The sequence below is a fragment of the Hippopotamus amphibius genome, chromosome 5, assembly GCF_030028045.1.
Source record: "Hippopotamus amphibius kiboko isolate mHipAmp2 chromosome 5, mHipAmp2.hap2, whole genome shotgun sequence".
In the NCBI taxonomy this organism is placed as follows: domain Eukaryota; kingdom Metazoa; phylum Chordata; class Mammalia; order Artiodactyla; family Hippopotamidae; genus Hippopotamus; species Hippopotamus amphibius.
The window spans coordinates 148,818,823-148,839,115 of NC_080190.1; the positions used below are offsets into that span (position 1 = coordinate 148,818,823).

At 39.3% G+C, this 20,293-nt stretch overlaps 1 protein-coding gene across 2 annotated transcripts in view; it reads right to left on the reverse strand.

Annotated features, from left to right (window-relative positions):
- The window catches only part of CSMD3 (CUB and Sushi multiple domains 3), a 1,219,369-nt gene that overhangs the window by 298,141 nt on the left and 900,935 nt on the right, over positions 1 to 20,293 (reverse strand). For both annotated transcript variants that reach the window (XM_057736100.1, XM_057736099.1), the window contains one exon: positions 3,319 to 3,475. In XM_057736100.1, the coding sequence (XP_057592083.1) occupies positions 3,319 to 3,475 (157 nt within the window). The remainder of the gene's footprint in view (positions 1 to 3,318; positions 3,476 to 20,293) is intronic.

Here is a 20,293-nt window from a genome sequence, read left to right on the forward strand (position 1 = left end):
ATGGTCATAAAAGGTCTGTTTATGCTAAAACCAGAATTGTGAGAAGCTAAGTAAGTGGGATCAATCTGAATTAAGTTATTTGCTCTATTTGCCTTAAATGTGCTTAGCATGTTCTTTCTAATCTCTGTGCCTTTCTTCATCTTATTCTCTTTGCCTGAAATACGCTCCACTATTTCCTTCTGTGATCCACCAACACTACTTTTAATACTACCTCATTCGTGAATCCTTACCTGATCTGCCCTAGCCAGCTTTCCTCTGTCCTGTCTCTAGTCCTCTTAATGTGAATACTGGAACTCCTCTGCATGTCATAGTGTTCTCTCAGATGTTTCAGAAACAAAAGTGGAATAATTTTAAGGGGAACATAACACAGAAAGGCAGGGGTGGGGTTGGGTTTAGAAATGACTGGATCTGGGGATTCAAACACAAAACACGTTCTTTTCCATTTTTTCCCATATTCAGACACCTTAGCAAATTCTCTTATGTTCAGAAATTAATTACTGCTTCTAAGAATTTTAGTAATATCAAATATGTGGCCTAGCATAATCTTCTATATCTCAAAAACATTTTATAAAATCAGTATTCAGACTACATGTTAATTTACCAAGAATACGTAAAAAGTTGTAGTTGAACTAACTGACTAAAGACATTATGAAGTGAAATGGCCCCATGAAGAACTATGCAAAATACATTTGCAAAAAACAAAACAAACAAACAAGCAAAACCATAATACCATGTGGTAATAGCTACATTTGTTCTGGATTTAGACTACCGCAAAAGAAGTGTTAGAAAGTAGGTTAACTCTGGATGAAGGAATCAGAGTAAGCACCAGTAGACAAATATTTGAAATGGTTTTTAAGTTGAATAGTTCAATTGATGCCCCAGGTGAGTGGAGCATACTGAAAGAAAAAGAAGCCTGGGCACAGGTGCTAAGGCTAGAAACAAAAGTATATTCGGAGAATAGGAAGTAGCTTCTTTCAAAGCCAGCAAATCTGTGGTTAACTATTAAAATAATTGCAGATATGTAGAGAGGTTGACATTGTAAAAATCAGAAGTAACACTTGGGAACAAATACAATTAATAACAGATGTGTTACTACTTCCAGGAACCTCCTCAACAAAGGAGCTTAGCGCATAGCCATTGGATCAGAAAATCTTATGAGTATTTACTGACCTGGTGATATCCAAAGACACTTTGGAGGTAGACTATAAACATTTTAGTTCCACATTTGAGACTGAAACATTTTAGTTTCAGTTCTGAGACTGAAAAATATTTATAGGTGTACGTCTGCCCTTTTTAAAAAATAATTGCTTATATACGCTTTCCAATTCTTTAGTTTCCATCTGAATAATGATTCATATACTTATAATGATGCATATACTATAACGAACAGCCAGAGTCATTAAGAAGTGTGATGTCAAATATTTTCTTTTTAAGGATTTTTTTCTTTTCTTTTTCTTTCTTTCTTTCTTTTTTTGACAACCACTAGCTCACAGCAATGATTGACAGCAAAGTCAATGATTTTACTCATTCCAGACACCCCATACAGTTTTAAATCCAGGTATGGCCTACAATGCCAAGTATCTTTGCATCAATAATCTAACACTACATAGAATTTAAATATCAGAAAAGGAAACCTAGGTTTTCTCTATGAAACCCACTGATATTTTAGACAAAGAGAAATACAAAATGAGGCAGAACAAAGAAAGACCATTATGTAAACATTGAGCCATGACTTGAAAAATGTCACCAGCCCTGTCAGAAGACAAAAAGGGAAAGAGGAAAACAGATTAAAAAACATTTGCCCTTCTGAGCAGATCACACCAATTATATTTGACCAATAATCTGCAATACTGTTACTTTTAGTCCATCATACAGAAATATCTGTAAACATGATTTGCTTGGATTTTCATTTGCCTTTGGGAGGACTTCATAAGAAATCACATTATAGATGGTCTAATCCTTGGTAAATTTAATTTAAAGATAATGTTAATTTAAGTAATGTGAGTTACAACATGAAAATTTATTGGAAATGTTGAATATAATAAAGTAACTAAAACCTTAAAAAAAAAGAAATCACATTATACACAACAGTTCTCAGGATTTCAGAATATGTATTCAACATCATTATGTTAATTTATATTGTGTTAATGATGTAACAGTTCTAGCACAGGTAGGAAAAAAAATAAACAAGGAGCAAAAACAGTATCTTACTACCATGTCTCCTGTCTCCTACTTCTCATACCATTAAGAAAGAATATTTTCACAAATAATAATAATTTGATTCAAATTCCCTTTAGGGTCCCATGTAAATATCTTTGATGCTGTAACCTTTTCAATTTCCCAATTTCTGTAATAGTTCTCGTTCATCTGACTTCTTGAGAAAATTTATGGAACTCATTCAACTTTTTCAAATATTCTAACAGTAAAGATTTCTGAATACTGCTACTTAGTTTATTTTGCTACATTAAATGAATGTTCTGAACTTCCAAAAACTGATTAGATCTGGTAAATTGTAAATTTATTAAACACACAGCCAGTAATCACCACAGTTTTACATGCACTTTACTTTCCTGGAACAATTCTTACACAGATCAGAAACTCAATAAATATGTTACTTAAATATGATTTAGTGTTCATTGATGTAATTAGCCTATTTCTTAAATTATGATACTCGTAAAATAAATTCATTTTGTTCATATAACAATTAATGTAACCCACCTACCTATGGTTCTCAATGATTCTCAGTCTTTGAGCTTCTACATGTTTAAATGTCAGAAAGCTGACTTGAGTATAACACAAAGGTTCTATATAAATTTATTTTTAACAAGGCAATTTAAGACAAAAGCAAAGCAATCTAAAAACTTAGCTACTCTTCAATATAAAATCATATGAAACCATCCAGTTATTGTTAAGGGCTGACCAACTATAACTGCTACATACCTATTGCATGTGTTTTGAAATTACAGGTAGGAGCTCAAACATTGGATTCCCATTTATTTAAAAATTTAATTGTATTTCTTAAATATTGCATGGGGAGAACACTGCTATTTTAAAATATCTAAATAAATAAGTTCAAAGTCACAAATTACTTAAACTTTCTCAGCCTTAGTTGTTTCAACTGTAAAATAGCAATGGTTAGAATATCTGTAATTTTTGAAATTGTTATCAGGGTCAAATAAAATTATGTATGTAGAAGGGAGTATTAAACTGCAAATTGATAATCAAATGTTGAATATTACTTCACCTGTTGTATTGCAATTATTTAATAAATATTTCACATCAGTGTTTGGCCATTTTTTTTTCTTCCAAAATACTTACTGGTGTAGACAAGTTGAAAGCCTTCATCTGTCCCTTCAGAATCAGAGTTAAATTCTAGCCAGAGCTGATTTGAAGTACTACTAAGTGTCAGTCCTCGCATAGATGCACCAGTAAAAGCACCTAGTAGGTGAGTTGTTTTATCTTTTCCATCATAAATCTGCAAAATATATTTACAATTAAAATGTAAATGTGCCAATAATAACCAATTCAGAGCAAGTATTTATACCTATGAAGAAATGAAATTATTACATTGTTTGTAAATCAGGTCACTACATATTTCCCAAGAACGACTGCATATATTGATTCCTACAAATATCAGGGTAAGAAAATTAGACTCCACATGGGTAATTTTAATATTCCAAGCTCAGTAGACACTACTCAAAACTCAAACTCATAAAGTTTTTGCTCTTATAAAAACAATGCTTTCTTACTGCAGACAATTTAAAATTGAGATTACCTACAGAAAGGCTGGTTTTTAAGATTGGTTCATTGGCTGGTTGTTTTTCTGAACTTGCTCAAGAGCACCAAACACCTACTTTTCTAATAACATGATTAATATAAAATATACTTGCTTCTTTTGCAACTTCTATTTCTCTTTCTTTTTTTCTTTCTTTTTCTTTATTTTTTAGCATGTGTGGGGGAGTGATGGTTTATGTTGAATGTTTAGTTTTTCTTCTGCATGAAACATCATGTTGTGGGATCTTTAGAAAACTTCATACTATATGAATAAGAAAATAAAATATTTTAAACTTGGAAAAAAAAAAGAAAAAAAAAAAAGAAAGAGAAAACACCCTAATTCCCCAGTAAGGAAATAATGTTTCATGTCCTTTAACTTATTTCATTTTTGACACTTTAAAAATATGAGGGCAAGTCAAAAATTATCCACACTCTGGCTGTAGAATTTACTTTAACTTTTAGAAGAGACAAATACATCATTTTTCGACATAATCTCCTTGCTTTTCAATACACTTTGTCCAGTTGTCATCAAGCTTTTGTATTCCCTCATTAAAAAACATTTCAGGCTGAGCTGTGAGCCATGAATGCACTGCTGTCTTCATGTCTTCTCATGGATGGACATCTGGCTCTTTGATGGCTAACACTTGTGCAACCTTCTTTGAACTTCTCCATCCATTCATACACACACCTTGTGACAAAACACTTTCTCCATACTGTGCACAAAGTCTTTGATAAATAACGGCACCAAATACACCCTCAGACCACAAAAAATGAATCACTACATGCTGCTCCTCTTTTGTGCAAATCACAAGTGGGGCATCCATTTTTGCTTGCACTGTTGCAGAAACTGGTATGGGGAACCAGAGAGGATGCAGAGGACAATAGCTTGGAGAAACCTGTGGAAGGTGCATGATGGCTACATGACTGCAAACATGTTCTGAAAGCAGAACCAATCTCAAAGGGAAACCAACTGAGATAAGGCAGTCACGTAGCCCGGTGGCGCTGGCTCCGGGTTAAAGCTTAGCTATCCTCCCTAGTAGTCATAATATACACAAGGCGTTCTGTTTTTGCTCTTCTAAAATCTTATGCCTTGCGTTATTCATTATTTTATTTTATAATTTAGTCTGCTAGAATGCTTTTGATCTTTTTCAATAAATACACTATGGGAATCAGAGCTCCGGACTCTTGACTGACTTGGTCTTGAGTCCCCTGACCCCATGCTTTCCTATACTCTTGTGTGAATTTTCTTAATTCCACCATGCCACTCACATTCAAGTTTGTTCGTGTGGATGTTATCTCCACAAATCGGTCTGTCGAGAAACCAAGCACTACACTCGGAGGGTTGGAGAACTCAGGTTTATTAAGCCGGCAGCCCCAGATGAGCTAATGCTCCAAAGTTCTGGGCCCTGAGCTCAGGGTGATTTTTACTTTTATATGGGTCTGTGCACATGTTTACAGTTAGCATTGGTAGATTGGTTACTTGGTTTACAGAGCATGGAATTTTCCAAACAGAAACTTACAAGAGCAGGTGCAGAACATTCCATATTTAACAAAACATCCTATGGTTACATTTGATTGCTCAGTCATCCTGTTTTTGTTTTTCCTTTTTGGCATAGCAAGCATATTTTACAAAAGCAGATCCAGCATGGAGTTATTTTTAGCTGAGTGCAAGTTTCTAATTTTCCTCTTCAATCCCCCCTCTTGATGCCCCTTAAATCTTATAATGTATCAACCTCTTGATATTCTAAGCCCAGGGGTTGATAACCTCTCAGGGCTAGGAGGTGTGTGGTGGCCCTCCTACCTGTGGTGGCTTCAGCTAGGCTGGAAACTATCCTCATGAATAATGGCAAGAGGCAAGGTAAAAGAAGGCAGGTCCCAGGGAGGAGTAGGACTATTCCCACAAAAGTTTTGAAGCCACCTAGGTAAGAAAACCAACCCCCAAATAGCTCTCCGGGATCCCATCCCTTCCATCTGGACTGGGACATGAGCTATTTTAGTCATCTTGTCAGTTATTTCTTCTAAATCTTCAAGGGGCGATGTCCCAACTGGGCTGGGTCTTAATCTTTGGCTGACATTGTTTCGTGCACAAGTCACGCACCTAGCGCTGATCTGGGCACACAGGGTTGGGAGTTTAGGAATGAAATAGTAGTGGCTCAGTAGATTTTCTAGTGCAATTTTCCCTAAGTGAGTTGTCTCATGGTGTTACTTCACCAGCTGGACAGCTATAGTACTGGGGACGAAGAGTCTTTGGTTTGGAAGCTTCCAGCAGCCCTCTTTTCTTTAGTTTCTCCCTCACTTAAAGCCCATTGATCTTCTTCTTTGGTATATCTCGGGGACGGGGGCAATTCTGGTGCCAAGAGGACCTTAGAGATCGGCTCAGGGCCCAATGTGGGACATGGTTGGGTCACCGCCTCCTTGGCTGCCTGGTCAGCCAACTGATTTCCTTTGCTGACTGGATCAGTTCCTCTCTGGTGGCCTTCGCAATGGATTACTGCCACCTGGGAAGGCTGCCAAATTACCTTTAACAGCTGAAGGATTTCTTCTCTGTTTTTGATTCTTTTCCCCCCTGCTGTTAGCAGTCCCCTTTCTTTACAGATGGCTCCATAAACATGCACAGTAGCAAAGGCATACCTTGAGCCTGTGTAGATGTTGACTTGCTTCCCTTCGGCGTGCCTTAGCACCTGGATGAGTGCCCACAGCTCAGCCCGTTGTGCCAACCACCCCTGTGGCAAGGCCTCAGCCTTTGTTATCTCATCTTTTGTTATTGCATAGCCTGCTTTGCGTTGTCCTTCCTGGGCAAAACTGCTTCCGTCAGTGAACAGTTCCAGTTCTGGGATCTGGAGGGGAGTGTCCATCAGGTCTGGCCTGCTCGAGTAGATTTCATCTAGGACCTCTTCACAGTCATGATTGGGGGTTCCCGCCTCCGTAGGTAAGAAGGTGGCAGGATTCAGTGTCCACACAGTCTCAAAGCGGACCTGTGGGTTTTCTCAGAGCAGTCCTTGATAGTGAGTCTTTCTGGTGTTGGTCAGCCATTTATGTCCCTGGCTGTTCATCAGCGTGGTAACAGCATGGGGAACTTTTACATTTATATTCTGTCTCAGTGTAAGCTTGTCTGCTTCTCTGACCAGGACCACTGTAGCAGCTAATGCCCGGAGACATGGTGGCCATCCTGGGGCCATAGGATCCAGATGTTTGGACAGATATGCAACCAGGCACTGCCATGGCCCAGCTGTTTGTGCAAGGACCCCCAGTGCAGTATGATTTTTCTCATGCACAAAGAGGTTAAAGTCCCTTGTCACATCTGGCAGCCCTAATGCTGGCGCTGGTTAAGAGTCTTTTTATCTCCTTGAAGGCTTTTTCTTGTTTAGGCCCCCACTCTAGGGGGTCCGTAGCAGACCCTGCCATGGCCTCATACAATGGTTTGGCAGTTTCAGAGAAACCCGGTATCCAGATCTGGCATTATCTGGCAGCCCTGGGGAACTCATAGACCTCTTTCTTGGTACTTGGCCGAGGTATTGAGCAGATGGTTTGCTTCCTCTCATGTCCAGGTGCCTGATGCCCTCTCAAGATGACAAACCCAAGGTACCTGACCTCCTGTCCACAGATCTGAGCCTTTTTCCATAACATCTTGTACCCCGTGGTGGAGAGTAGGGCCAATAGAGCTTTGGTGCCTTTCCAGCAGTCCTCTTGAGTGGGACTGGCTAGCAACAGGTCATCTGTGTACTGGAGTAGGGTGCAGTTCAAAGCTTCTCTGGGGAAGGCAGCAAGATATGCAGCCAGTGCTTCACCAAACAAGGTAGGCGAGTTTTTGAAGCCTTGTGGCAGTCGGGTCCAAGTCAGCTATGTCTTTCTCCTGGTGTGTGTGCCTTCCCATTCAAAGGCAAACAAGGGCTGGCTGGCTGGTGATAGCCAGAGGCAAAAGAAGGTGTCCTTGAGATTGAGGCAGGTGAACCAGCTCACTTGGGTGGGTAAGAGGCTCAGCAGTGTGTAAGGATTCAGGACCACTGGATGGACGGTGATCATTGCATTGTTGACGGCTCGGAGGTCCTGGATGGGGCAATAGTTGTTCCCTCCACGCTTCCTGACTGGTAGGAGCGGAGTGTTCCAGGGAGACTGACACTCAATCAGAATTCTGGCATCATGCAGGCGTTGGATGTGGTCCCGAATTCCCAGATGTGCCTCTCATGGAACTGGATATTGCCTCTAATTGACAGGAGTGGCCCCTGGATTCAGGTCCACCACAATGGGTGCCAAACCTGGGGGCCCCATTTCTGCCCAGACAGTAGGGAACTCTTCTAGCAGGCTAGTTGGATTCATTTGTTCTCTTTCGGAAGAATAGAGATGCCATTCATCTTCCCTGGGCATAGTCACAGCCATTATCAGAGCTGGTTGGCTCCCCAGTGTGAGGCTTGTGAGCTTTCCGGGGACAAAGGTGATCTGTGCCCCAAGCTTTGTCAGCAAGTCTCTGCCCAGCAAGGGAATGGGGCACTCTGGTAAGTACAGGAATTCATGAGTCACTCAGTGGCCCCCTAGCTGACATGAGTGGGCCTTGCAGAATGAGTGGGCAGTTCTGTCCCCTGTGGCTCCAATGATAGCTTCTGTTTGACCTGTGAGGGGAGCCACAGGTGTGGTTACCACAGAGAGTTCAGCTCCAGTATCCACCATAAAGTCACTGATTTGCCTCCTACTTTCATTGTGACCGTAGGCTCCCAGGGGCCCAGGATCAGGGAGACCGGTCCTCCCTATCCTGATTCTACTCTGGCTAGGCTGATAAGGTCTTGGACGGCTGGCTCAGGCTGGTATCTTCCTCTGCTGGGTTGACTGAACTTCTTTGACCCTTCAGATGTCCCTCTATGATGGGGACATTCATTCTTCCAATGTCCAATCTCTTTGCAATAGGCGCACTGGTTGTGAAGTAGTGGCGGTCTCCTCTTGGCTTCCCCTTTCCATGGGGGAGTAGTCTGCTTTACCGGACCTGAGTTCCCCAGTGCAGTGGCCAGCAGGGACACCTTCTGCTTCATGCGCTTGTCAGCCACCTTTTGGGCTTCTTGGTCATGGTTCATAGGCACCTTGTTTGCGACTGCCAGCAGCTGAGTGGCATTCATTCCAGCGAAGCCCTCAAGCTTCTAAAGCTTAGGGCAGATGTCAGCACAAGACTGGGACATGAATGCTGCATTGACCATGAACTGGTTTTCCCGTGCTTCAGGGTCAAAAGGGGTATACACCCGGAATGCCTCACACAGTCTCTCACAGAACTCCATGAGTGATTCATCTCGCTTCTGGTGCACTTCTGTTGTCTTGGACATGTTGGTTGGTTTTCTGGCTCCTGCCCTCAGTCCCTGCAGCAGGGCTTGTTGGTGTTTATCAAGGGAGTCCTTCCTGCCTGGGACGTTGAAGTCCCAGTTGGGTCAATTGCCCAGTGCAGCCCCCAGGGCCCAGGCTGCAGGATCTGCTGTACCAGCTGGTGCCTGACCTTGGAGCCATTTCCGTGCCTCCGACAGGATCCAGCAGCATTCCTCAGTGTTGAAGAGAGTCAGCAGGAGATGGTGACAGTCATCCCAGGTAGGTTGGTGAGTGTAAAAAATGGACTTGAGGAGGTCAATAATTGCTTGTGGCTTCTCCAAATAGGACGGGGTGTGGTGTTTCCAGTTGAGGAGGTCGGTGGTGCTGAAGGGCTGATAATAAAGGACCGGGCATGCTGGCTGGATGGAGCTGTTCTCATTGACCTGGGAAGGGCCTCAGGTCTCTCTCAAGGGCATCTGTAGGGCTGCGGGCTTTTGAGCTGGTTGGTTGGCCAAGCAAAGTCACCGTGGGCTTGGAGGGTGCTCTGGATTTGGAGGTGGTGGAGACACAGATAGCGGAGGGCTGTCTGGTAAAATGTGAGGAGGCTGAATGGGAACTGGTGGAACAGCTGGCACATAGGGTGGAGGCACAGGGGGCTCTTCTTCGGGGTCTTCTTGATGGATAACCTTTGCCGGCTTTTCTTTGCTTTTCCTCGGAGCCAGGTGGGCCACGAAGATCCTGCACTCTCCCTGCCTATTTGCACAGAACTGAACCCCAGGAGGCAGCTCAATGATGATTTGCAACCAGGAATCTATGTATGGAAACTGGTCTGGGTGCCCGGGGGTCCCTGTCACCACTTGGTACACAACTCTAACCATAGGAAGGTCTAGAGTATCCTCCACGGGCCATCCCACCCCAAAGGTGGGCCATTCTAACTCACACAGGGTGCGGAGCTTTCCCGAGGCCACCTTAACCCCATAGTCTCCAGAAAAACCTTTCTTAAAGTTTTTCATCATACAATCCAAGACAGTCAGCTTAGAGGAACTTTCCCCCATGTTGACAAGTATAATCTACCTCTTTGACCAGGGAGGGGAGGGGCACACATGGGAAGGGCCCTGTCTTAGGGCCTTATAACCCAGGTAGTGCTGATGTCGCTACTCCTGGAAAGCCCAGTATTCCCAGACAGCACGCGTACGTGCCTCCTTGAAGATGGCCCTGATCGTTGAATGTCTCAGGGAGACAGGGCTGAAAGGAGGTGGTCTTTTGTAATGGGGTTTGCAGATGAATAACTTCAGGTGGGGCTCCGGAGGAGATCTGGGGTGATTGACCCTCTTGTGGGCACTGAGCAGGCAGAGGTGGCAAGTATGCATACTCCTCGCTTAAGTGAAGAGCTTAAAATCCTTGTGGAATCAGGGGATTATGAAGGAAAGGTGACAGAGGATGGCAAATGGGGCAAGTCTTTCAGGGAAAACCTAATTCCTCAATAAATCAGCTTAATGAGTCAGCTGACGGAAGGGGAGAGTGAGCCTTAAAATTTTAAGGAAACAATCATGGCGGAGGGCCCTAGGGCAAAATGGCCATTTGGACACACACAGTTTCTAAATCAAATCAGCAATCATCTCCCCTCCTCTCTGTCTATCCTGCCCTGTGTTGGTGTCAAAAAAACAAACAAGGGTGGGTACCCCCTCAAAAGAGACCATTCAGGTGCCTTCCTGGTGGTGTCCCTGTGGGGAACTTAGGTGCCTCTTAGCTTTGGCAGGCCAGTGTAAACTGGCCTTAATCTGACTTGCAGGGAGGGACTGGGTCCCCTGGAGACAGACACTGCCCTGAGCCATATGAGGTCACCACGGAAAACCACAGGTTAGGGCCCACTCAGACTCTGCGGCCATGATGGCCATGGGCCCACACAATCACCCTGGAATGAGGACAAACCAGGGTGCTCCCTCACACACACATTCAGACCAGAGTTTATCACAGTGCCTCTCCCCTCTGGGAAGGTCCCTAACTGGTGGTTTTCTTACTGATGACTGTAGGAGGTGATTAAGCTCCTCTTCTGTCCAGAGACGGGACCTGACTGGGTTCAGTGCCCCAGGGCCTTACCTGATCCTGTGGTTGTTCCTAGTGAGTTGGTCTGTCCCTCCAATGAGTCTGGCTGGGGTCCGGCTATACAGAGAGTCAGAGCACTGGTCCAAAAGAGAACCCAGAATATTGTCAGGTGGCGCACCTCCTCGTTCATCTTGGAGCTCCTTTGCTCTGACTCGGCCGAGCCACTGGTCCAGTGGCTCAAGGGGCCGGCGTGGTTGGAATCTTGCTGGGGTCTCCAGAAATGTTGCAGAAATCAGTCCATTGAGAAACCAGGCACCACACTTGGAGGGTTGCAGAATTCAGGTTTATTAAGCTGGCGGCCCCAGATGAGCTAATGCTCCAAAGTTCTGGGCCCTGAGCTCAGGGTGATTTTTACTTTTATATGGGTCTGTGCACATGTTTACAGTTAGCACTGGTAGATTGGTTACCTGGTTTACAGAGCATGGAAGTTTCCAAACAGAAACTTACAAGAGCAGGTGCAGAACATTCCATATTTAGCAAAACATCCAATGGTTACATGTGATTGCTAGGTCATCCTGTTTTTGTTTTTCTTTTTTGGGCAGCAAGCATATTTTACAAAAGCAAAATGAGCATGGAGTTATTTTTAGCTGAGTGCAAGTTTCTAATTTTCCTCTTCAGCACTGGCAGTTACAAATGAACTGATGTAACATGTTAACACCTGCACAGCATAGCAGTGATTGGGGAGCCTTGAACAGAAAGCACTGATAAGACAGTGTGGCCAACAGAAGTTTTAATATAACTGGAGTGCAGATAATTTTTGACACCCTTGTAGTACTAAATGCTTTTAGAAACTGATTTAACAAGGCAAAAATACACAAAGCAAAACTGATACATTCCCAAAGATCCCTACCTTATTCCCATTCTTCTGAAGGTGTAGCTTCTCATTGCCCTCTAATTTGCTTTGGTTTTATCAAGGCATTATAGACATTTCTTCAGGTCAGGCGATATAGATTCTTCCTTTTGAGAGCTGTGTAATATTTCATTCAGCAGCACTACCACAACTTGCCCTACCATTCACATATTAATAAAGATTTTTGCCACTAAAAGTAATGCTGAAATAAACACATTTTACATATTATCTAACTTTTTTTTGGTACTTGTATTTCAATAAGAAAGTTTTCAACATATTGAATTCAGGGTCTAAAATGTTCACATATTGTCAGATTATTTTCCAAGAAGAGTATGGTAATTAAACTGAGGGTTTGCCAACAATGCATATTACCATCCTTTTTCCTTTAAGGCATGCATTTTTAATGTGGTAGTTATTTTTCTCAAGGATGTGAAAATTGGTTCTTAGAGTTGATAAAATCTCGGATATTATGATGACCTGTGGTCCGACAAACAAAGATCAACTCTATCTGACAAATCTCATTCCACAGTACTTAGTTTCATGAAGTTGGACCTGGGGGCTCCCGAATGATAATGAATAGAAAAAGTTGAGAAATACTTCTGAAAGTTACTTGTCTCTTGCCTGAAACTGCCTTACTTCTGACCTCATAGGAGTAAAAATTATGTTACTAAACTCCTAATCTGGAGATCTTGCCATAGCACCAGTGTTTCCCCAAAGTGGTATTCATTATATTCATATCACCTGGGAGATGATATTTAGGTGGTACATGACAGAACTTTTATTATTATGATATTAATTTGCATGATATATTTTTCTCATGCTAAATTGTTGGATTTAAATTGATCATCTATTTAGAATGTTTTCTACAATTTGTAAATAAAAACTGATGTATAACATTTTTCTTTTTATCTAATTATCCTTATCAGGTTTTAGTGTTAAGTTTAGATTAATTTAACAAAGTGAACTGGAAACAATTTATTATATTTCAAAATCTGGATTATTCAAATAAAATAATGAGCCTTTGCTATCTACAGATTCAAAGTATTCTTCAATTCAAGGAAATATTTGTGAGTTTTTGATTATTTAATTTTTCCTTGTCAATTTTATTATTTTGTTTTCCACTTGAATGCCTATTATTTACATATTCAGTCTCCATAACTGTATCACAATTCTTTTACATTTTTTTCTTCTGAAATTTATCTATCTTTCCTTTGTATTATGGCTTACCTTCCACTGGATCTTCCATACTAACAGTTAGATTTTCAGCAGTAACTAATCTCTGTTTAGGTCTTCTATTAAAATCTTAAATTTTTAAATCATTTGTCAAGTTCCAGAAAGTCAGTCTGTCTGTCTATCTGTCTCTCTCTCTCCCTTCTTCCCTCCCTTCCCTCCATTCGCTGTTTTTGGTACCCAAATTGCATTATCTTAAGATATCTCATTCGTTTCATGTATTTAACTTGGTCTTTCTTAACTCTTGTTACTGAATTACATCAACTGTGATTATTTATCTTTAGGTACTTATAGTTTTATGTTTCTTTATAATTGATACAGGTTTTAAATGTTGTAAAAACAACAATGCTTTTATTTAACATGCTATACAAATGTAGCTTTTGTTCACAGCTCCTAGTATTTTTTTCTAACAACATTATAACTTTTCTGCTCAGAGGTTCTGAAGTCTCCTGTGTCCAGGTGTTTCCTGCTCTCTCCTTTTGTGCCTTAGGGAATCTACAGCTTCATGTGCACCCTCTAGGCTCCACCAGTATATTTACTTGTTTTATTACCACTGAGAAGGAGTGGAAATAAGAAAGAGAGGAAGTGAGTTGTAAAATCAATCCAACATGCTCACTGAATTCCTAACAGCAAACATTTTACTGGTCTTCCTCTTCTTTTTGGGTCTTTCTGTCAATTTTTTAAAGACTGTGTTGACTGTTTAAAGAGTATTTGACTACTAGATAATAGACTGTATAAACTAATTTCCTAGAATTATACAGGAGTATCAGGACTCCTCATAGAATCTAATTTATCATACAAATACATTTCTGTTTTATTTACCAGCAAGAATTTGTCTTCAACAAAGCTGAACCAAATGTTGAGGTTTGTTAGCTCAGGAATGTTTTTTTGTTTGATTACATAAGAGTCAACTTTTCATATCTTAAGAATAGTAGTCATCAGAAATAATTCAGAGACAAGGAAACATTGCTTGCCGGTAAATCCACCTCTCATGTCTATGAGTTTCAAATAGTCAATATGCTCAGAAATTCACTTCTGAATACAGTTTGTTATGACTCTATATATGCTGTAGTTTATGAATCCTGTGGTTGGAGCTACACATTCACAATCAAACCATGTGACCAATGGAGCCAGTGGATCTTATTTGTGGTTAATACTGTCAAGGTAACCCCATAGAATACTTTCCTTTTATTTCTCTTACTGCTCACCAACATACAATTTCATTTGCATGTGAAATATAAATAATTTTTTCTTGGACTCAACTAGTTCTGATTTCAGGTGTGGATACATTTTAAGAACTTTCAGTTTGTCAAAAACAGCCAAATAAAGGGGAAATATAAACTAAATAACTAATTGTTGCAATTGAGTAAGCAGAAATTGAAATGTGCTTTTAATTTTTAAAAAGGTCTCGCCTAATTTTTTTTCCTCAAATTTTCAGTGGTTAAAAAAAGAAAAAAGTTTAATGATAGCAGAAATCATTTTACTCCATATATATAAATCAATCCTATATATAATAATGCAAAAAGTAACATGATAATTCAACACATATTTAGTTTTCTTAACCTGAAGAATATTAAAAACAAACAATCCAATATTGTCTGCCATGAGAGATATGTATATTGAATTTTTCTATTTTTCAAGATAGAAGCATATTTTTTTCTTTTTCAAAAGAAACTTTAATAAATAATTTTTAAAATACTCATTGATGAAAAAGCTATGAAAAAGGAGCTAACATTTTCAAATGAAAAGAATTATCTTAAACTCACCTGGGAGGATCTAATTCAGCACCAAAACTAACTACAATTTATTTAACAATGTAAAGTCAAAAGGTGGAAAACAAATAATGTAGAAGCACCTCTATAATTATCAAAGTAAAATGAAGTGTGATCATTCAGCTATGAAATTTTGGAAGCATGGATAAAATTATTAAGTCAAAATGAAAAGCAAGTGTTAATTAGGAAGGCTTTAAAAAGAGAAGTGTTTTATAGTTATGATCAAGTTAATGCTGTTCAACTTGTCAATAAAATCCTTCAAATGTATTTAAATACATATGGGCACATAAAGGCAACAGGAAGGACAAGCACCATAGCCACAGACAAATTACATTTGAAGTAGACATGAATGCAATTATATAAATAAGAAAATAAAACAAAATGTGCCTTTCCTTTAAAAATAAATTTACAATACAGAGTGATTACATTGGGTCTGATCATAACCACATAGAAATTTTGAGATTATTACTTCTCATTTCTTTTCTACTTAAAATCAGGGTCTTTAAGTATGTTTTTATTTATTTGAGCCTATTTTATTTTTCCTTTGTCAATCTCTCTTTATAAAAGTTACTTTAAAAAAGCATATATATGAATATGTACATCACCAGTTTGGTTTGTTTGAGAGCTGCTTTTAAAATATTTTCTAGCCATACCAGTGATCTCAAGTCCACTACATGTATCTACTAACTCTGCTTATTGTTCACTGGTAATCCTCTGTTAATATTTTTCCCTTCAAAGTATATTATTATTTTTAAGATATGTCTTAATATCTATTTTTATTTTTCAGAAATTTTAGAAAGCTAAAAAAGGATAAGGTAACTGCAACAGTCTATTTTTTGATTGGAAGAGAGAGGACTCTGGTGCTCCTCATAGCAATATTCTCAGTTACTTAGCATCTAATTCAGATAATGAAGATTTAACTTTTATGTCAAATGTAGAATTTCAAGTTTTCTTAATAATTAGTATTGTGAAAGGCACTGAGGAGTTTTATAACATTAATGAAGCTTTTGATAAGACTAATTTGTTATAAAGTTTCAAATAATTTGGTTGGCTTACACTAGAACAGACTAGAACTTAATGTTGCCATGTTTCAATTATCAAACCTTTTGTAATGAATCAGAGCCTGAAATTAGTTATGGTGTACAGACCCTCCTACATCTGGAAGGTCAAACCCTATCATGATGAACTGCTTATGCACACTCAGAACTGTTGTTGTTTTTAATGACATAATAAATATATGATTAGAAAGCATATTTCCAGTCATTTCTCCAATGAATTAGCAAATAAGGTGTCATATGAAGCCGAGAACAAAAAGTACAAGAAAAAGTAAAATCAAAAGAGAGAAATTACACATGCACATGAGTATAATCATATAAATTTTCAAATCATTCCTGCTCATGGATACTAGACTTTTCATTTTGGCCATTTGTTTTATAGGTCAATTTGAGATTTAAATACTTTTTTCTAATAAGTTGCATTGGATCTCAAATTTTGAATGAAAAAGAAAAAGCAATGTTTACAATTGTTAAAAAGGACAATATTTTAATCTTATGCTCTTTCTAAAGATGATATGTAACAGAGAACATTTGTTTGTACTCAAATATTTATGTCATTACAATAGTTATATAATGTGTACTCAATTATAAGAGCTAATATGTTTCAGTGAGGTCAGGTTTTCAGGGTCCTTAGCTTTGTGGTTCTGTTGAAGTCCCAACTCTACCATCAAAACTGATTGGCATGTCACACATCACTTCAATTCTGTGATATGGGAGAAAGGGAACGGTTTTATGAGGCCTAATATAGCACTCTATACAAATGGATATTTAGAGAGTGCTTTTGAAGGGAGAAATATTAACAGAGGATTACCAGTGAACAACAAGCAGAGTTGGTAGATACATGTGGTAGACTTAAGAGATCACTGGTGTAGCTATAATATATTTTAAAACCAGTTCTCAAACAAACCAAACTGGTGAATGTATATATCCATATATACATTTTCTTAAAGCAACTTTTATAGAGATTGACAAACTTTTTCTGAAAAGGTTTACATGGTAAATATTTTAGGCTGTGGAAGCCTAACATCTCTGTGGCAAATACTCAGTACTGCCCTTTTAGCACAAAAGTGCCATAGACAATATGTGAATGAATGAACATAGCTTTCTCCTATTAAAACTGTATTTACAGAAACAGGTGTCAGTCCTGATTTGGCCCATAGACTGTTGTTTATGAATTGGTGATTTAAGGAATGTATAGCATGCTATTTATACACAGTAATAAAATATACAATATTCATTATTGTAAATTCCGTAGAGTTAATTGATTCTTACAGAATGCTTTCAGTATTTTTTCTCAAACTTTTGTAGCTGCAACTTTCAACTTTAACTTACAGACAAAAGCTTTTCTTTTCTTTTTTTAATTAATTAATTAATTTATTTTTGGGGGGTACACCAAGTTCAATCATCTGTTTTTATACACATATCCCCATATTCCCTCCCTTCCTTGACTCTCCCCCACCTCGAGTCCCCCAAAAGCTTTTCTTAAATGAACATTGCTTGATTTTTGTTGTTGTTAACAAGTGAGATGAAAATGAAACATCAAAAACAATGTTATATCAGAACTTCACTGGTTTGTAAATGATATGACCAACATCTTTGTTAAACTGAATAATAGTTTTCAAATACTAGAAAAGATATTTTCTCAATTTCCTGTGCAATTCATAATATAACGGCTATAAATACAACCCATTTCAACTTACGTTTTGACAATGAGCAAAGCAATAAATCAAGTCAGGATTTGTAGTATCTGCCAATTTCTGCAATATAAACACTTTTACTGTGGCCAATATCAAGCTATCACTGTGACATTGTTGAATACAGAGTTGGGAAGAGATGTACAACATGACATCATATTTCCAACATAGAGATACAATATACATAACTAGCCCCAAAAGCACAGATAACAGTTAAAGTAGTAAAATAAGTGAAAAGTTGCATTTATTACCTTTGTTTTAATATTAAATTTTATGTTAATTTAATTGTAATCTAATTGTAACATATTTTAATTTTTAATAACGCTATGTTTAACAGCCAGCTCACAAAATTACTGAAAATTTAACATTAGGCTCTCACAAGTGGTACTGCCAAAGACTCACAAATGGGTTATGAAAGAATTTGAAAATAATACATCTTAGGAAACAATAGCAATACATTAATAACCTTCTCATCATACTTCTAAAAGAATGTTATTAAGTCCTTCAACTATCCAGTTTTTCATAAATATGATATAAATCTCCTAATCTTTTCTTTTGGACTCTCAAAACCAATTTGGGGTTATTTTTACTGGCTCTTCTCCATAACCATCCATTTAGTCTACATTTTGCATAATAAATAAGTATTTACACTTCACAATGCTGGACTGCCTTGAATTTTTTTCCCTGCTACATTCCTTTATCTAAACAAAGTGCTTAGGCTTTTTCTGAAAATAAAAACAAACACAGCAACAACAAAAACATAAACAGTATTTCTGATTGGTTTTCAGCTTTTGTCCTATCCAGCTGACAAAGAGAGCTTTTCACTATTGACTGTTTAGAGCCTACATATAATAATCACCAACTATAAATGTTAATTAAAAGAATTAATTAAGTTATGTATTTCGAGTGAGGGACTGAGAAGTTCAATATTCTTGCCCATTGAAAGGAACAGAACCACGGAAAGATACATTCATAATTCCCAAATCTGCTGGTCATTAAAACATCTGGAGAGCCTTATAAAAATCCTTAATCCCAGGTGCAGACCAACTGAACCAATTTTCCCCAGATGTACCGAAACTTTACTAGTGTGGTTACAAAATAATTAATGTGATGTGGCCCCGCCCCACGGAGCTGAGATGTCCAGGGCAGCCATTTCACACCAGGAGCTCTGGTCTGAAGCCATGGGTGTGAGGCCTCTGCACATGGCATCCTGTAAGCAAGTGAAGCTAGACCAAGAATGAAGGAAAAGAAAAAGAGGATGTGGATCTAAATTTGTGGTAAACATGTATTGAATAAAGAGTAGATGTGGACTCCTTCTTGCAAGAACACCGGAATTACAACTAACTGCTGAACAACCATCGACAGAAAGACACTGGAACTCACCAAAAAAGACACCCCACATCCAGAGACAAAGGAGAAGCTGCAATGAGATGGTAGGAGGGGAGCAATCGCATTACAATCAAATCCCATAAATGCTGGGTGGGTGACTCACAAGCTGGAGAACAGTTATACTGCAGAAGTCCACCCACTAAAGTGAGGGTTCTGAGCCCCACATCAGGCTTCCCAACCTGGGAGTCCAGCAATGGGGGGAGGAATCCCCAGAGAATCAGACTTTGAAAGCCAGCGGGATCTGATTGCAGGACCTCCACAGGACTGGGGGAAACAGAGACTTCATTCTTGGAGTGTACACAAAAAAGTGTGCCCACCAGGACCCAGGGGGAAGGAGCAGTGACCCCATAGGAGACCAAATCAGACCGACCTGCTGGTGTTGGAGGGTTGCTGGCAGAGGTGGGAGGCAGCTGTGGCTCACCAAGGAGACAGGGGCACTGGCAGCAGGGGTTCTGAGAAGTGCTCATTGGCGTGAGCCCTTCCAGAGTCTGCCATTAGCCCCACTAAAGAGCCTGTAAGCTCCACTGCTAGGTAGCCTCAGGCCAAACATCAAACAAGGTGGGAACACAGCCCCACCCATTGGCAGACAAGCAGATTAAAGTTTTACTGATCTCCGCCCACCAAATCGGATTAAAGTCTTACTGAGCTCCTCCCACCCAGCCCTACTCACCATCAGTTCCTCCCATCAGGAAGCACACATGAGCCTCCTAGATTGCTTCCTCCACAAGAGGGCAGACAGCAGTATCAAGCAGTATCAGCAGTATTCCGTTCTATGGAACTGAAAACCACAGCCACAGAAAGATACAGAAAATGAAAAAGCAGAGAACTTTATACCAGATGAAGGGATAGGATAAAACCCCAGAAAAACAACTAAATGAAGAGGAGATAGGCACCCTTACAGAAAAAGAATTCAGAATAATGATAGTGAAGATGATGCAGGACTTTGAAAAAAAAAAGACTGGATGCAAAGATTGAAAAGTTTACCAAAGAGCTAGAAGAATTAAAGAGCAAACAAACAGAGATATACAACACAATAACTGAAATAAAAAATACACTAGAAGAAACCAACAGCAGATTAACTGAGGCAGAAGAGCGACTAAGTGACCTGGAAGACAGAATGGTGATAATCACTGATGCGGA